The sequence below is a fragment of the Alternaria postmessia genome, assembly GCF_024291825.1.
Source record: "Alternaria postmessia strain BMP 2775 chromosome Unknown scaffold_41, whole genome shotgun sequence".
In the NCBI taxonomy this organism is placed as follows: domain Eukaryota; kingdom Fungi; phylum Ascomycota; class Dothideomycetes; order Pleosporales; family Pleosporaceae; genus Alternaria; species Alternaria postmessia.
This window is the reverse complement of record NW_026260114.1, coordinates 128,728-144,459: the sequence shown is the minus strand read 5'-3', so window position 1 is coordinate 144,459 and position 15,732 is coordinate 128,728. Positions and strand designations below refer to the sequence as shown.

Sequence of the window (15,732 nt, the reverse complement as noted above, 5' to 3'; positions counted from 1 at the left end):
GCCAAGATCACCTGGTTAGTGACCCAGCTAGGAACAAACTGCCCATAGCCACACCCACGAAAGTGATGAGAATGATTCGGCCCTTCCCGGTCAGGGCGAGATAGGACATGACGCCTACAATAAGCTCCCATCGTCGAGCGGCGTCCCTTCTGGCTTTCCACTGTGGGTTGATCTCGAAGGGTGGCCGGGACAGAACATCATTTACGTCCAGCTTGATAGGCTTCTCGTCAACGCGAACCGAGAGAGCTACCGGTCGATGATCCGATGTCGGCTGTACCGGTAAAGCAGTATAAATCTGGGGTTCTAGGTCTGATGCAGATCCAGACGGAAGATAGAGAATACGATCACACCACGAGGGATATCGGTGCTTGGACCATTCCCACGAATCATTGTCTCCTGTATTCTTGCCGTGTGGAGTGGCGTACTTGTATGTAGGTGGGAAATTGATAGGCAGTTCCTGGAAACCATGTAGCGTGCGTTTGGCGTCCTTCTCTCTCATCAGCTGGTCTTTCTTCAGCAATTGCGAGTAATGCTGTGGCGAAGACTCGGACGCGGTGGGCTGAGGATAGGATTCATGCGCTCCTTCATCTGGCGGGGTATCGTGCGTGCGGTAGTTGAGATCTCCGTAGAAGAAGACGTGGTTGCCAGGTGTGAAGAGGCCGTTGTGGTCGGCTGGGGTCTCGGACGAGGAGTCAAGCAGCGGCCTCTCTTCACTCGAACTGTATGGGGAGTCGTCGCTGTTGACGAAGACCAAGTTCCGGACCAGATTTTCCCAGTCTTTGTTCCTTGCATCCACGTTACTCTCCATGGGCGCGAGATGAGCAGCGGCGAAAGTCAGATCCAGCGTGTCATCGGAGCCTGGGCAGGACAGGCCAACGCGCATGGCTACTGCGCCCTTGTTTCCCATGTTGGAGAAGCCGACACCAGCGCCTGCCGATTGTATCCATTGTATCCTCTGTGTGACGTGGGGTTTCGCGAACAGCATCAGGGCGGTCATGCCCAGGCTGCGCGTCGCAATGTGTTGGAGCGGTTCGCTGCCATTGCTGCGGAGGTCTGCGGCAAGCTGGACAGTGGTCGTCACGCGGTCAAAGTAGGGCTTCAGATAAGATCCTCCGAGGAACGAGTAGGCGATGGGTGCGATTTCCTGCAGCGAGATGGCGACGATGTCAGGCAGAGGGGTGTCTTTGGGAAGGGCATCGAACAAGGAAGGCGCGAGAGACTGCGGGTCGACCAGGTTCCGGGCAGCATTGAAGGTGAGGAGGTATAGCTCGAACATGACGGGTCACGATGGTGCCGCGTTGCTGGATGCGCGTCGGTCAGCACAATTACGGCTTGTTGAGGGCGATCACCATGCAGAGTTTAGACGAGATCTTGGAAGGTACCAACAGGGCGAGCGATGATATTGATAATATCTAAATGTTGCGCGTCGTGGAGTAGGCGCGTCCTGTGCCAGGTGAGTGGAATGGCTGCAGCGTGGGGCAGCAGGCGGTCAGGATTTGCTGGAGCTTCCCCCAGCCATGTGTAGTGCGGAGAGGAGAAACGGTTAGGGCGGCTCCACTGTAGCTCTGGAGGTGGAGTGCCAACAGCGACGGTGTGTGATTTATATGGAGACGCTGGTAGAGGACAGGCCAGAAGCCCAGGATGCAGTGTGCGGAGGTGGGAGTACATGCGGGATGAGCTCGCCAAACCCTTACCCTGCATACAGCTGTCGTCAGAGGCGTTTCGTCAATCAACAAAACGCGGTGGGGGACAGCTCGAGCTCTTGGAAGGACCGAAATAATTGGGAGCTGCTTGGGCATTGTGAGCTTTTCTTCTGACGTCTGCATTTGATCCGTCTTTTCTCTTGCCTACTTCACACTTCTTACGTCTTCACGGTGCCTTGAGATTCAAGCTCCCCTCACATTGACCCGAGAGCCTTCTAGAATCACCATAGATATTCATCCCCACTTGACGTTTACAGTCACCCTCTTAATTCAGAGCCTCCCCACAGCCCTTGCTGCACTCAATTGATTTGAACACTCTACTACAGCCATGTTCAGGTCTCAAGTTTTCCGTCAAGTCGCTCGCGCGGCCCGAGCCCAAGCTCCCCGTTCAGCGTTCCGACCAACACAGCCAGCCATTTCCTCGCTGCGACACTTCACTTCATCGCCTAGCCGCTTCGACAAAAACCCCAACAATGATGAGGTCGATGCGGCAACAACATCGGGTGAGCCTGGTGAGAGTGGAGACCACGAGGGTCAGTATGCTCGAACCCGAGACGACATTGTCGTAGAATACCCAGAAGAAAAGGACCTGCCACCTTCAAATCCCGTCGTGGGCCGAGGAGGAGAGCATTTCAAGCGCACCCTGGCCTCCTTCTCCATGGAAGGCAAGGTAGCCGTTGTCACCGGAGGAGCTCGAGGTCTCGGTTTGGTCATGGCGCAGGCGTTGGTGACCTCCGGAGCCGATGTAGCCATCGTCGACATGAACAAGGAAGAGGGTGAGCGATCAGCGAAGGGTCTCATCGATGTCTATCAGAAGGAGAATCCTGGATCCAGGAGGTGAGAGCATTGTGTGCAATTACTCGGCTTGGACTGACCCGAGATACAGAGTCCCCAAGGTTACAGCACATTTCTGCGATGTCTCAAGTCCTACGTCTGTCAACCAATCCTTTGCTGAGATTCTGAAGAAGCACGGCAAGGTCGATAACCTTGTTACATCGGCTGGCTTCACCGAGAACTACGACGCCATCTCTTACCCGCATGACCGCATACAGAAGCTTTGGGGAGTCAATGTCGACGGCACCTACCTGTACTCTGTCGCTGTCGCGAAGCATCTCATGGAGAGGAAGGCACCGGGAAGCATTGTCATGATCGGCAGCATGTCGGGAGCCATAGTTAACGTTCCGCAACCACAGGCTCCATACAACGCCGCCAAAGCAGCTGTCCGACATCTAGCATCCAGTCTGGCGGTTGAATGGGCAGGTGCTGGCATTCGCGTCAATTGCATCTCGCCCGGATACATGCTCACTGCGCTGTAAGTAAATCAATAGGCGATGAACGTGTGGTCGCTGATTACCATGTAGGACCAAGAAGATTCTCGATGACAACCCGGATCTCCAGAAGCAGTGGACTTCCCTGATCCCCGTTGGTAAGATGGGACGCCCCGAGGATCTGATGGGAGCTGTCACTTTCTTGTCTAGTGACGCGAGTTCCTACGTCACTGTAAGTGATCTCCAGATAGGCTGATGAGCTAAAGCTGACCAGACACAGGGTGCCGATCTCCGAGTCGACGGAGCTTACACATGCACATAAGCCAGAGGTTGATGTACTTGGTGGGGAGTGAAGAGGAGTGGGACGTTGAACAGATGTAAGATAGTCATGTAACAGATATGCTCTCTATCTGGGGCGATAATTTGTGGTCGGTCTGGCGACTCAAGGCGATACGCTAGCTCTAATAGCTATCCACATCATCTTCAATTAATCAACCGTTGACATGATGCGCTCCATGCCTGCGCATGCCTAGGTGAACTTGCATGTCTTGGTCAGGAAGCAGGATTGGGAAGTGGCATTGTCTCAGACAGACTTGGTGCATCACGTCTTAGTCATGTCCGCATTTCAGCTCTTGTGGCCGTGCGCTGTGGCGCATGTGCGACAACTCCGCCAACGACGGCCCTGCATAAAGCTCCAGTCTCTCTCAAGCCGCTTCCCAAGGGCTCTATTTGTCGCGCCATGTGGCATGAATAGTGACATACTACAGTATAACTGACAATCGCTTTGTCTCCTTGGCCGGCCCGAAGCCATGTTCAACATCTCGAATTTGGTGCAGAAGGCCCAGCAGTACATCGAACCCACGCTCAATACCATAGCCGCTCCCGCATCGACAGACCGCCGACCCTCAAAAGCCACTCTCTTCCGCTACCAGTTCCGGCTCCCCGACTCGCAGAATCCCCTCCAGGAGATTACCGCTGAGCTCACGCTTCAACCCCACCATTCCACGAGGGGCCCCGGCGACGTCACATCTGAGAAGGAGCGCAGCCAGGGCAACCACTATGTGGGCAAGCTGCACCTTAGCGAGCAGTATCTCTGCTTCTCTACACAGGGCTCGAGCTTTGCCAATACCGCGAGCCTGAGCTCTTCCAGCAGCTTCACGGGGCAGACTCATGGGGCGGGACCTGCGGGCAACGGTTTCACATTACCACTATGCGGCATACGACGGGTAGAAAGACTGCATAGCCAGAGTTACATGTTCGCGCTCGCCATCACGACGTGGAACGGCATACCAGACTCAAAGTCGCAGGCGCCTGCTGGCCAGAAGCTTACGATCCAACTCGCGGGGTCGCGACAGGCATGCGAGCGCTTCTGCGATGCTCTGAAGAAGGGGCTGCGGGAGGGAATCAAGGAAGTGGATAACCTGCGCAAGGTTGTGGGGCAATGCTACTCCGAGTATCTTCTCACAGACGCCGAGGAGAAGAAGGCCGGGGAGGATGGCAAGCAAGCGCGAGAGCATCCAGATACCGGCCTAGGCATGATCTTCAAGTACCCAGGCAACGCGCGGAAACTCAGGGACGCGACAAAGATACGGCTGTGGCGCGAGTATCTCAGAGGTATATCCGCTCAGCCCGCGCAGTGACATCGCTGACATGTAGTAGACAACGGACGAAGCGCGACCCTCATCCGACAACCCACTTTCCATAAGCTGATCCGTGTCGGTCTGCCGAATCGATTGCGAGGCGAGATGTGGGAGCTCACGTCCGGTGCCTTCTTCTTGCGCCTACAGAACCCAAACCTCTATACCGAGACCCTACAGAAGTTCTCCGGGCGGGAGTCGTTAGCCATCGACGAGATTGAAAAGGATCTCAACAGAAGTCTGCCAGAATACCCGGGTTTCCAGAGCGAAGAGGGTATTGGTCGGCTCCGACGAGTGTTGACGGCATACAGCTGGACAAATGAGGAGGTTGGTTATTGCCAGGCGATGAATATTGTGGTCGCAGCATTGCTCATGTATGTGTACCCCTTGATGCGCAGCTTCTCCCACCTAACAGACCAAGTTACATGTCCGAATCGCAGGCCTTTTTCCTCCTTTCCGTGCTGTGTGACCGTCTCCTGCCCGGCTACTACTCGCAAACCATGTACGGCACCTTGCTGGACCAGAAGGTCTTCGAATCGCTGGTTGAGAAGACTATGCCCATACTATGGGACCATCTGGTCAAATCAGACGTACAGTTGTCCGTTGTCTCATTACCCTGGTTTCTTTCGCTCTATATCAACTCTATGCCTCTAATCTTTGCTTTCCGCGTTCTTGATGTTTTCTTCCTCGAAGGCCCAAAAGTTCTCTTCCAAATCGGCCTGGCCATCCTGCGCATCAATGGCGAGGAGCTGCTCGATGCCGCAGACGATGGCTCCTTCATTTCAGTCTTGAAGTCGTACTTCTCAAGACTCGATGAGTCCGCCCACCCCAAGTCAGAGAATCCTAAACTGCGAGCTGTGACTCGCTTCCAAGAGCTCATGGTAGTAGCATTTAAGGAGTTTGCTGGCATTACCCAAAACACCATCTCTGAACAGCGAGCAAAGCACAAGGATGCCGTGCTTGAGAACATCGAAAGTTTCGCTAAGCGCACGTCGATACGTAATCTCGGTCCCGATAGCAAGAAGCTGAGTGTGAATGACCTCGGGTTCCTGTACGACAAATTCTATGCCGTGCTGTACGAACGACAACAAAGAGCAGAGATCATGCAACAAGAGGCCGATCGCAAGGCAAAGGCGAGTAGGATGAAGGCGACAGAGGTTGTGACTGGTATATCTGGAAGCGCGGAGAAGGGCCGTGTGGCACTCGGTCCTAGCCCTACACAAATGGATTACGATGCCTTTAGGGAGTTCCTCGCTGGTAAGTTTGAAATATCATCAACCCGCGTGTTTACTGACCGTGACTCAGGTATCGCGAAGTGGGCAATTACTGATTCACCGAGCTCTCCACCGGAAAGTAGTGGTACCCAGTCTCCTCATTCGTACTTTGGGAACAGCTTGAGAAAACGACCACCAATGTCCCCATGGGGATCAGGACCAGAGCCAGCAGACCATGAGTTTATGCGACGCTTGTTCCGACGCTGGGATGTAGACATGACCGACTCGTTATCGCTGCAGAATGTTGTCACTGGGTTTGCGCATGTCAAGGGTACCAAAGACATCATGTCCAACATCAGCTATTTCTTCGAACTATACGATGACGATGGCGATGGCAGGGTAGATCGGGAGGGCATCTTGAGGATCTCAGAAGCCCTACTGTTTTTGTCAAGGCGAGGCGTCCACGACCCGACTCCAAACGCGTCTTCACTGGACATAAGTTCTACGGCAGGCTCAGAACGTGTCGGTCGAGACGAACAGTTCTTGAGCAGCGTCTCCGCCTTCATTCGACATTGCTTCGAATATGCCGATCCCGATCATCCATCGAACCAGACGAATAAAGCCGTCGAGCAGGTTCAAGAAGAGGTCGACAACTTTGCAATTGGCGATGATGACGAAGAAGATGACTTGATCGACTTTGGCTCTGAGCCAGCAACACCAAAAGCCAAGCCGACGACGTTCGAGAAGTCAGAACAAAACCCACTGTCACCAACGCCATCGAACCACACTACCGAGTCAGACGTTGCAGAGCGCAATGACAAGGCCAAGTCGGCAAACCTTGCGCTGGATCCGAACAAGCCTTTACATATAACCTTGCCTACTTTCCGCATGGTCATCCTTGCAGACGACGCCTTACTGAACTTCTTCGAAGTTGGGTTTTCATCATCTTTCCGCCTGGCCGATGAGACACTCTCGTCAGGTTCCAGTTTCCACAACCTCACCACTTTTGCGAATGCTGGAAGACAGGGCGGTGGTGGTGGCGGATTGGGTGGCGTTGTTGGCGGCGCTGGGGCGGGCGTTGTGCCACCTGGAAAGGGCCTGCGAGGCATGCTCGACAACATTGTCAACGACGGCATGCGTGTCGCGACTGAGGTCAGAAGAAGATACGATGAAGCACAGAAGGAGCTGGACAAAGAGGCACGGCATGGACGCGAGGATGAAGAAGACGAAGAGGAAGTTGATGCGAAAGATTTAGACCTGTTAGAAGGTGCAGAGACGGCAGATGTGGGTGCGTCAAAAGGAGAAGCACCGCAAGAACTTTTGTCACCTACAGGTACTGGGGAGGAAATTAAGACGGCCAGAAACCGGTCGGCTAGCGATGCGAGTAGACGGGTACTTGAGTTTGAGAGGTAGCATTTGGGATACGGTATGAGTGGTCCGCTTGGAGTCAGGAATCATCTCAAGACCTTACTTCTGGTCTTTCCCATCACTAGACTTGTGTATGAAACCGTTTGAAGTTCTTTGCTGTTCGTTGTCTCTCAACAACCATGTCTGATGTCTCGATGGGGGAAGCCCCACCCTTGACGGCTAGCTATCCGACGTAAACCGCGTGTCTTTAGCTCCCTACAGCTACCCCGCAGAATCATGTACTGGCCCGCGGCTCAGTTCCGAATGAGGCTCACTAAACAGCTTTCTCCACACCGAAAACGATCTCACGATGCGCACATATCTTTCCTTACATCCGATGCATTCTCCGTGCGAAGATGATCCGGTCGCTCTTTGCTCGTGCTGCAAGGTCCCCTAAATCTACCCATTGCACGCGACGAGGTCTCCTTACACAGGCATACAGTGTAGGACCTACTGAGGTATCTTCCGAGCTTTCCGATAATGTGATTGTAGAGACTGACGTTAGAATAGCCGCCATTGCTGGAGAAGACTGTGCCGCAGCACTTTGCGGGGGTTGTGAGGCAACATGGCGACCGTGACGCGTACATGTCCTTCCCAATGAAGCTCCAAGGACGAGCTGGCTAACGTTTAAGTAGAGTAATATCACATCACCAACGCATACGCTTGACTTACGACGCGCTTGATCGCGACTCGAACAAGCTTGCAAGAGGACTGCAGAAGCTTGGCGTGAAGAGGGGAGACCGAGTTGCTGTTAGCTTGGGGAACAATGCTGAATTCGCTACTCTCACATATGCGCTGTTCAAGCTCGGCGCGATACTGGTATGTAGAGTTCGATTAGACGAAAAAGTAGTTGCAGCTAACAAATACATAGGTACCACTGAATCCCTCGTTCAACGCGCCCCAAGTCCTTAACGCTATCAACCATCTCGACGCCGCACATCTCATCATCGGAGCCGAAACGAACCTCCCTCGCAAAGAACCACGATCCAACATCTCACTCCTCACGCACTTGATCCCCAATCTCGCCGGCTCGAGCCTCGACTCCGAACTTGTTCCATCGCTGAAGAATGTCGTGCTGGTAAACAACGCGCAAGGGAGGGTAGATCTAGATGAGTACAGGAGTTTAAAGAGGTACGAGCACGTCATCGAAGATGGTGGCCAGGACAACGCGTTTGAAGACCAAGGGTTACATCCAGACGACATTGTGAACATTCAGTTTACGTCTGGGACGACGAGCATGCCAAAAGCTGCTTGTTTGAGCCACAAGAGTATCTTGAACAATGGCAATAGCATCGGTGACAGGATGCTGCTGACACCGGACGACGTCGTGTGCTGTCCGCCTCCATTGTTCCAGTAAGTTCTCGTGGGTCCCAGCATCGACATTACCTGACCCTCCGTAGTTGCTTTGGATGCATTCTCGGGTACATGGCTACAGCTACGCACGGCAGCGCTATCGTCTTTCCAACCGAAGCCTTCAACGCCCTCGCCACACTCGAAGCCGTTCGCGAATACAAATGCACAGCCCTTTACGGGGTACCCACCATGTTTGTAGCCGAACTCGAGCTGCTGGCTCACGGTGCCGTGCCTAAAGATGGCTTCCAGTACCTCAGAACCGGCATCGCAGCAGGCTCTGCGATTCCTTCTGAACTCATGCGCAAACTACACAAGAACCTGAACTTGACCGAGCTGACAATCTGTTACGGCATGACCGAGACTTCTCCCGTATCAGCTATGACCACCACGGATGATCCTATCGAAAAGCGCATCGATAGTGTTGGTCGCCTCCTCCCGCATGTTCGTGCCAAGGTCGTCAATCCATCAGACTGGTCGCAAACCCTCAACGTAGGTCAGCGCGGCGAACTCGCCGTATCGGGCTACCTTGTAATGAAAGGATACTGGGGCGACACAGCACGCACGGAAGAAGTTCTGCAGCCAGATGAAGACGGAAGGTTGTGGATGCACACTGGTGACGAGGCATCCATGGACGAAGAAGGCTATATCAAAATTACTGGCAGGATAAAAGACTTGATCATCAAAGGAGGCGAGAACATTCATCCTCTGGAGGTAGAGAATTGTCTCTTTGCTCATCCTGCTATCAGTGAGGTTAGCGTTGTAGGCCTGCCGGACGAGCGTTATGGCGAGATCGTTGCAGCGTTTGTAGTCAGACATGCGGGCGATGAAGGGAACGTGACTGCAGATGAAGTGAGAAGTTGGGTCCGGGAGAAATTGAGCCATCACCTAGGTAAGTCGATGTATGCCCAGGCTTTTGAAGCTTAGACTCCGGACCCGAGTAAGAGCGACGCTGACTGCAGGATTCAGTGCCGAAGTATGTATTCTGGGTGGACAACTATCCCAAGACCGCTAGTGGAAAGATACAGAAGTTCAAATTAAAAGAGCAGGGTATCGCATTGTTACAGGAAGGGAAAGGACTGGTCTAATCTGCCATAAGCCTTACGCCCTGTAATGAATCGATTCGTACGATATAGCGGACCCGATGACTAATTCACAACAGAGACTTTCCTACAAGCTGCATGCTTTAATTTCAATACCTTCTTGGCCCCAAAGTCCGGCAAAAGTCCTCTAACTAAGCTCCTTCGGGTTTATCCAATCGACTAACGACATGGTACAGTACTTTATGCGAGTGAGATTAGGTAGGTGGGTCGGTTACACTGATGCATGTAGCCGAGGGCTTTGTGTAGCTTGGAATTACCTTCCTTTCCCAACATGGTCAAGAGTGCCTGCGAGAAAATTCGTTGCCGATACTGTGCATCACTGCGGGCACTTGTGTGGTGTCGGGCGAAGTTGGTCATTAATAAATGTACATGTTGCAGCTCGCCTCACATTCGAGTCTGTAGGTTGGTCGATCGCTAAAACTCAACGTCCTTTAGCGCGGATACGTCTAAATACGTTTTGTTTGACTCGTACAGTACTCCATCTCTATTACCAATCTGTCCGAAACGATCACCTCCTACTGGCGGATTGAGTCTCTCGTTTAAGTCACGCCAAAACAAACGCCAAGATGTCCCAACCAACCAACACAAAGACACCTACTCCCTCCAACCCCTCGTCTCTAAAGCCCCGCTATGAGATACGTAAACTGGAACCTAAACACATTCCCTGGGCCACAGCAATTCTGGCTCACAGCCATGCTTTCCATTCATCAGTCTGGCAGTACATTTGGCCAGACCGGGTACTCGGCCGCTGGGCCTTGAAAGGTGCTTCACAGATGGAATATCTCGTGGAACACCAAGTCAACTCTGGGCTCTCATACGGTGTCTTTGACACGGAATACAAGTTCAAAACCAAAGAGGCCGAAGAAGTTGGTGGGAAATTGTTCTGGGATGCGAATGAGCCAGAAGAAGCTAGTGTGGAGCAAACCCAAGGACGCAAAGCAGAAGGCATGCGATTGCTCCAACAGATGGATTTTCCACTGGTCAGTATAGCTCTATCGTATGATGGATTCAATGGGCTTGATCCCGCAAGGATGGGACCGCTGCTCAAATTGTGGCCTGAGTTTACTGTGTTATACGGTACTCTGGAGAAGCGCGACCCGAGAGATCCTTCGGAGTGGAAACCTACTGCACCGAGGCAGGTGTTGATGCGCAATGCCACGTCTACACGCCACGACTATGAGGGCGAGAAAATTGCGTCTGGTGCGGCGCGTTGGTTGAGGCGCGAGGCAAAGTTGATGGGCTTCCGAGGCATTCAGATCGAGTGTATGGCAAACGCTGTAACGTATCTCTGGAGTGATGGTGTTGAAGAGCCGTTCAAGGGAAGGGTGATTAGTGAGTTTGACACTGAGATTCTCGAGATCGAGAATGGGGACAAGCCGTTTGGGTTAGCGAAGCAGAGGGTTACCAAGTGTTGGGTCGACCTATAAACATGGTGGTGACTGAGACGGCAATTGAGAAACAATATGTGAGAAGTAGACGGGCAGTATATTATGTGATGGTTCTTATCAATCAATGATGTTGCCTTGGGATAGTTTTGGTGCGTATAACTATCGTAAAGTCATAAGATAGAACTGAACGAACTATGACCTTCAATGCTCTGGTACCGTCCATTGCTCAAGCAGCACATCAACGACGTCTCGGTCGCCTGGGTCAATAGGTTCTTCGATCTCGAATATCTGTTTTCTCTTCTTCTCCCTCTGTAACAAAGTACTGTATGCACCTTCGAGACCGACATCTAGAGTACTTCTTATACGTCGTATCTTGTTATCACGAGGACGGTCGGCTTCTTGCTCCAGTTTATCATCCGACGGAGGGCGCACCACTGGGGCACGCGTGTCGTCTGGAACCGATGGTGTCTCCTGGGCGTGAGTGTTCCTCTGACGAACGGCATCCGACACAATGGGACGCGACCGCTTCCGCTTCTGGGTGCTTCTCAATGATCTTGTCATTAGACTTCCGTCTTCAGGTAACCTTCCTCCATCAAACTCTTCAAATCGCGATCCCTCTTTTGCTTTTCGCCGGTTGGGTTTCACAATGGGGGACTGTCGTACGCGGCCGTTGGCATTTGCCCGTGGTACGTTCCTTTTGTTGGTACTCCGTAGACTCCTCCGTCCTTGCTCCTGTGGAACCATAGCAGGCTCACCCAACATATCCATATCTATATCAATAGGCGAATGTCCAGTGGAACTCCTAGACGTCGTGTTCCGCGACTGCTGATGTGCATACTGATGGCTCTGGGCATTGAGGGCGGGTGATGTAACTGGGCTGAAGTAGGCTCCCGGTACAGCGAAACCAGGGATCTGAAAGCGCGCATCACAAGAGGAAGCTGCTACGGAGTTCATGTTTGATACGGTGTGGTTAAAACCGAAATGAAATTCTTCTGGTCGCGGTTCGTTCAGGTGTTGTCGTGGTGGAAGCGGTGACATTGGTTGCTGCTGCTGAGGCACTACTGGAAATGGCGTGCTCTCAGACCCGACATGAAGAAAACTATCAAAGTCAAAGTTCTCTAGGGTGCCCTCTTCCATGTCACCCAAATAGAATGCAGGATTGCATTCGATCGAAGATCGTGTGGCCGGAGACCCATGCCTCGATGGTCCCGTGGCTTGAGTAACATTGATACCTGATTCAAACTTGTGGCAAAAGCGTTGGTAGATTTTGCGTACGCGTCGCTTCTGATGGGGCTTTTGGTTGTTTCCGAGGCTCTTTTGAAGCACTATAATGCGCCTGAGCAGTTTTCTAACGTGCTTCGCAGCTTTTGATAGTTCCTCTATAGATATATGCTCATCGTCTTCGTCCGTCATTGTGGCGTCGCTGTCGGAGGTATCGGAATCGTCTGTAGCAGAGATATCGATAGTGACAGTGTTTGTCTGGGACTCTATGTCTTTCTCCAGAGGTGGCAGTTTCATGGTTTGAGCCTTAGTCATGAGCTCCAGTGTTGGAACACGGGAGGCGTTGCTTGATCCTTGAAGAGTCTCTACGTCGTCGATTGCAACACCGCAAAATCTGCTTTCTAGAGCTTGTAGGCTTTTAATTGAGTCCTGCTGCCGTTGGTGAAGTTCACGGATTTTGTCGCGCTCTTCTTCCATGACGCTCTTTTCCATTTTGCTACGGCTGCTGTCAGCTGCATTTCATGCGTGGCGGTGGAATTCTTGACTCACCCTCGCGACTGACCTTGCGCCAATTGCAACACATGCAACAAGAGTACAAGACTGTTCTTTAAGCTTTCTAGCCTCTTCCGATGTAATTCAACCCGCTGTTCTTTCATCGGCCATGCCAATTTACCCATCATACTCAGGGTCTTCTTTCCGTCCTTTCCTGTCTTCCTTCTCTTCTCCACCATCTCCGATAGTTCGTCGAAAACGCCCTGGCACTTTTTGATTATGTTGTGGGCGTCCTGGACAGCCTTCGTCGAGATGATCGACTTTGCGTCTTCAGACTCAAACAGCTTTCCTACGCTTTCGAGCGCGTTGGACGTGAGCTCTACATCGTCGGCGATGTCCCTAATGTCTTGGTCTGCTCGGGCAGCTGAGCTCGTGAAGTTGTACAATGTGACGCTGAGTTTCGCTCCAGCACCCGCGATCTGAATGATGCTAGCTGCGAGGCCTACGACTTCGGCCATTGTAGGGTAATCGCTGCGCAAGCATTACTAGTGTGTTTAAAAGTATCACGTCGTTGTACTGATCATATGGAGGGCGAGGATAAAGGTGGTCCAAGGTCAGGGTAGGATCCACAAACAGGCTGAGCCCCTGCTGCGGCTGAGGCGCATGCTGCATACCTTGCATGGCTTGCCATGGGGGCCGAAGCGAGTAACTGCATGATCCTACGAGATGTGTAGAGGCGCCAGCATTCCAACTGTAGTTGATTACCGCATGCTTCAAGTGCGATGAGGCCAAGCGTCACTAGGTAGGCAATAGTGTAGATGCTCTCATTATGTGTGCTTGCTGGTCTAGATTCTCGAGGGTGCACTTCACCGGGCAACACTGATATTGGGCCGCCTCGGCCAATCTAGCAAGACGAGCTTCTCTTGATAGAGGACAATTAACACTTTCGCAATTTTTTCTGGCGATGTATAGAACGCATGTCACGTCCCTTGGGTTGGATAATTGTAAATCGTGCAGAATGGTTGAAGAGTGGTTCTGGAAGTAAAAGACACAAAGGGTGTAGACATTACGTTCCAGAGCTAGGTTTTGGGTATATGGTGGAACAATATCGTGGTATAGAAAGAAAACACATCAGCGGCACAGCACTTGTGCCCCTTCGTCCATCATTTTCTCATCTAACATGTACGAGTTCCGGCGTTTGCTGGTAGTAATCCTGCTGGCCATTGCCGTAGGCGTACGTCGCTTGCTGCTGCATAACAGGCACATATACTGGCTCGGTCTTCTCGATCGTCTGGCTCCAGGAGATGTGTTTGGCGATGCACATCAGAGTCACAAAAGTCAGGATTTGTGACAATGCCGAGATGAATGACAGGGCAATCATTGCCTCATTCGAAACAGAAGATTCATAAGGCCAGAAGTAGAAGGACGAGAAGACGATCCCTAATACGGAGTAGACGAATAAGGTGATATAAAGAGCCGTTACCCAGCCGATGAGGTCCTACAAATTTGTTAGTGGATGCAATAGTAGATCGTATTTGCCGTCAACTTACGCCTCCGGGTAGGCGTCGCGATCTCAATGCAGAGACATTCGACAGCGAAAAGGCCGCAGAGATGATGACGCTAATCAACCATAAGATATCGACTGTGAGGGAGAAGGCTCGTGCAGTGATCATCGTGAGAGCAAAGTCGAAGTTCCAGTACTTGCTGCTTATCGAAACGTAGCTGGAAAGTGCCAAGTCCGCAATCATGACAGCGGCCATGACCCCAATGATGATCCAAGACACGGTCTTCGATCCGGAAGATGTAGTTTCGAGTTGCTTAAGCAGCATCGAGTTTAGGATGTAGACGAAGATGACGAGCAGCATCCAATTAGCCAGGCGGGACATGACGTTGGACGCTACCGATAAATTCAGATAGTCGTCGACGCTCAGGTCACTGCACTGATACATGAGCTCGCCTATGAGAACCAAAAGCCGCGAGCTTAGAACAGTCAGCATTTATGGAGTATGTGATGCAGGAGTCAGACTTACAGAACTTGGAAGAAAAGTGCGACGACGAAGGGTACGCCAACCAATTTCTTTCCGCCCTCGCTCTTCCTGCGAACGAAGAAAGTCGCGATGGAGAGCCCCAGGAAAAGGACAAGGAATACCACATCGTATGCGAGGCTGGCTTGGGCAAGTGGTGACATGAAAGCTCCCGAACATGTTGAAGTCATATATCCGGCGCCACTACCACCCCCGCGTCTTGGTGCCATGATGAACGTTGTGTGGTGATGCAAGCGCAAATCTGGAGGTTCAACTGTCGTTGCGGTCGCTGGTTGGAGGCTCCGGGAATATAGGGTCACAGTTAGATGCTCAAGAGATGATGAAGCGCAACTTTCGCAAAACACGGTTCACGGCACTTGAGAGTATTTCAGCATTATCGTCTGCATGCTATGTTCGTGCTGCGCCTCTTAACAGCCTGCATCGTTCCCGTAATTCTCATTTTGCGAATAGGATCAGGGGCATTCGAGGCGTCGCTAAGCCATTCAAAGCACTTGTTGGCCGCCTTGACTGGTCCCACAAGGGTGGAAGCGAAGGTGCGCGACATTCGATGGACGCCTTAAATGGGACCTGCAGCCTCGGCGCGTAGGGTCGCAGCGTGTCAGTCCATGATCCCAGTGGTTCTGATGAAGTAGATACTGAGGGCACGGCGATTCTTTGTCGCACCGCTAAGTTCTGAAATGCGAAGGGGAGAGCTGATTAAAGAGACCCCTGGCAAGAGTTTATTCCGACCCCGATCCCGAAACGGCCGGGCTGTGTTGAAGCTAGCAGCGGTGTGCGGGTAGTCGGAGGTTTGCGTGCGGCGGCTTAAATATCGAAGGCACGGTAGGTAACAAAGTGGGACGATGGGTGGGACAATGCGACGAAGCCAAGGCGGGGGGGGGGGGGGGGGGGGGGGGGGGGGGGG

General features: G+C 52.4%; 6 protein-coding genes across 6 annotated transcripts; 3 read left to right on the top strand and 3 right to left on the bottom strand.

The window, feature by feature from the left end:
• Nucleotides 1-7: 7 nt before the first annotated feature.
• Nucleotides 8-1,276, bottom strand: J4E82_006764 (uncharacterized protein; the record flags this gene model as incomplete). The annotated part of the gene is made up of 1 exon (XM_051733019.1): nucleotides 8-1,276. One exon carries the CDS (start codon nucleotides 1,274-1,276, stop codon nucleotides 8-10), a length of 1,269 nt encoding a protein of 422 aa, XP_051587233.1.
• Nucleotides 1,277-2,031: 755 nt separating this feature from the next.
• J4E82_006763 (uncharacterized protein) lies at nucleotides 2,032-3,293 on the top strand (the record flags this gene model as incomplete). The annotated part of the gene is made up of 4 exons (XM_051733018.1): nucleotides 2,032-2,540; nucleotides 2,590-3,015; nucleotides 3,065-3,203; nucleotides 3,252-3,293. 4 exons carry the CDS (start codon nucleotides 2,032-2,034, stop codon nucleotides 3,291-3,293), a joined length of 1,116 nt encoding a protein of 371 aa, XP_051587232.1.
• Nucleotides 3,294-3,780: 487 nt separating this feature from the next.
• J4E82_006762 (uncharacterized protein) lies at nucleotides 3,781-9,667 on the top strand (the record flags this gene model as incomplete). The annotated part of the gene is made up of 9 exons (XM_051733017.1): nucleotides 3,781-4,585; nucleotides 4,631-4,982; nucleotides 5,030-5,865; nucleotides 5,914-7,214; nucleotides 7,740-7,810; nucleotides 7,865-8,048; nucleotides 8,101-8,582; nucleotides 8,630-9,471; nucleotides 9,549-9,667. 9 exons carry the CDS (start codon nucleotides 3,781-3,783, stop codon nucleotides 9,665-9,667), a joined length of 4,992 nt encoding a protein of 1,663 aa, XP_051587231.1.
• Nucleotides 9,668-10,248: 581 nt separating this feature from the next.
• Nucleotides 10,249-11,109, top strand: J4E82_006761 (uncharacterized protein; the record flags this gene model as incomplete). The annotated part of the gene is made up of 1 exon (XM_051733016.1): nucleotides 10,249-11,109. One exon carries the CDS (start codon nucleotides 10,249-10,251, stop codon nucleotides 11,107-11,109), a length of 861 nt encoding a protein of 286 aa, XP_051587230.1.
• Nucleotides 11,110-11,271: 162 nt separating this feature from the next.
• J4E82_006760 (uncharacterized protein) lies at nucleotides 11,272-13,301 on the bottom strand (the record flags this gene model as incomplete). Its single annotated transcript, XM_051733015.1, has 2 exons — nucleotides 11,272-12,787; nucleotides 12,841-13,301. 2 exons carry the CDS (start codon nucleotides 13,299-13,301, stop codon nucleotides 11,272-11,274), a joined length of 1,977 nt encoding a protein of 658 aa, XP_051587229.1.
• Nucleotides 13,302-13,954: 653 nt separating this feature from the next.
• J4E82_006759 (uncharacterized protein) lies at nucleotides 13,955-15,037 on the bottom strand (the record flags this gene model as incomplete). Its single annotated transcript, XM_051733014.1, has 3 exons — nucleotides 13,955-14,281; nucleotides 14,334-14,718; nucleotides 14,814-15,037. The coding sequence occupies 3 exons, from the start codon at nucleotides 15,035-15,037 to the stop codon at nucleotides 13,955-13,957; spliced, it is 936 nt and encodes a 311-aa protein (XP_051587228.1).
• Nucleotides 15,038-15,732: the final 695 nt, after the last annotated feature.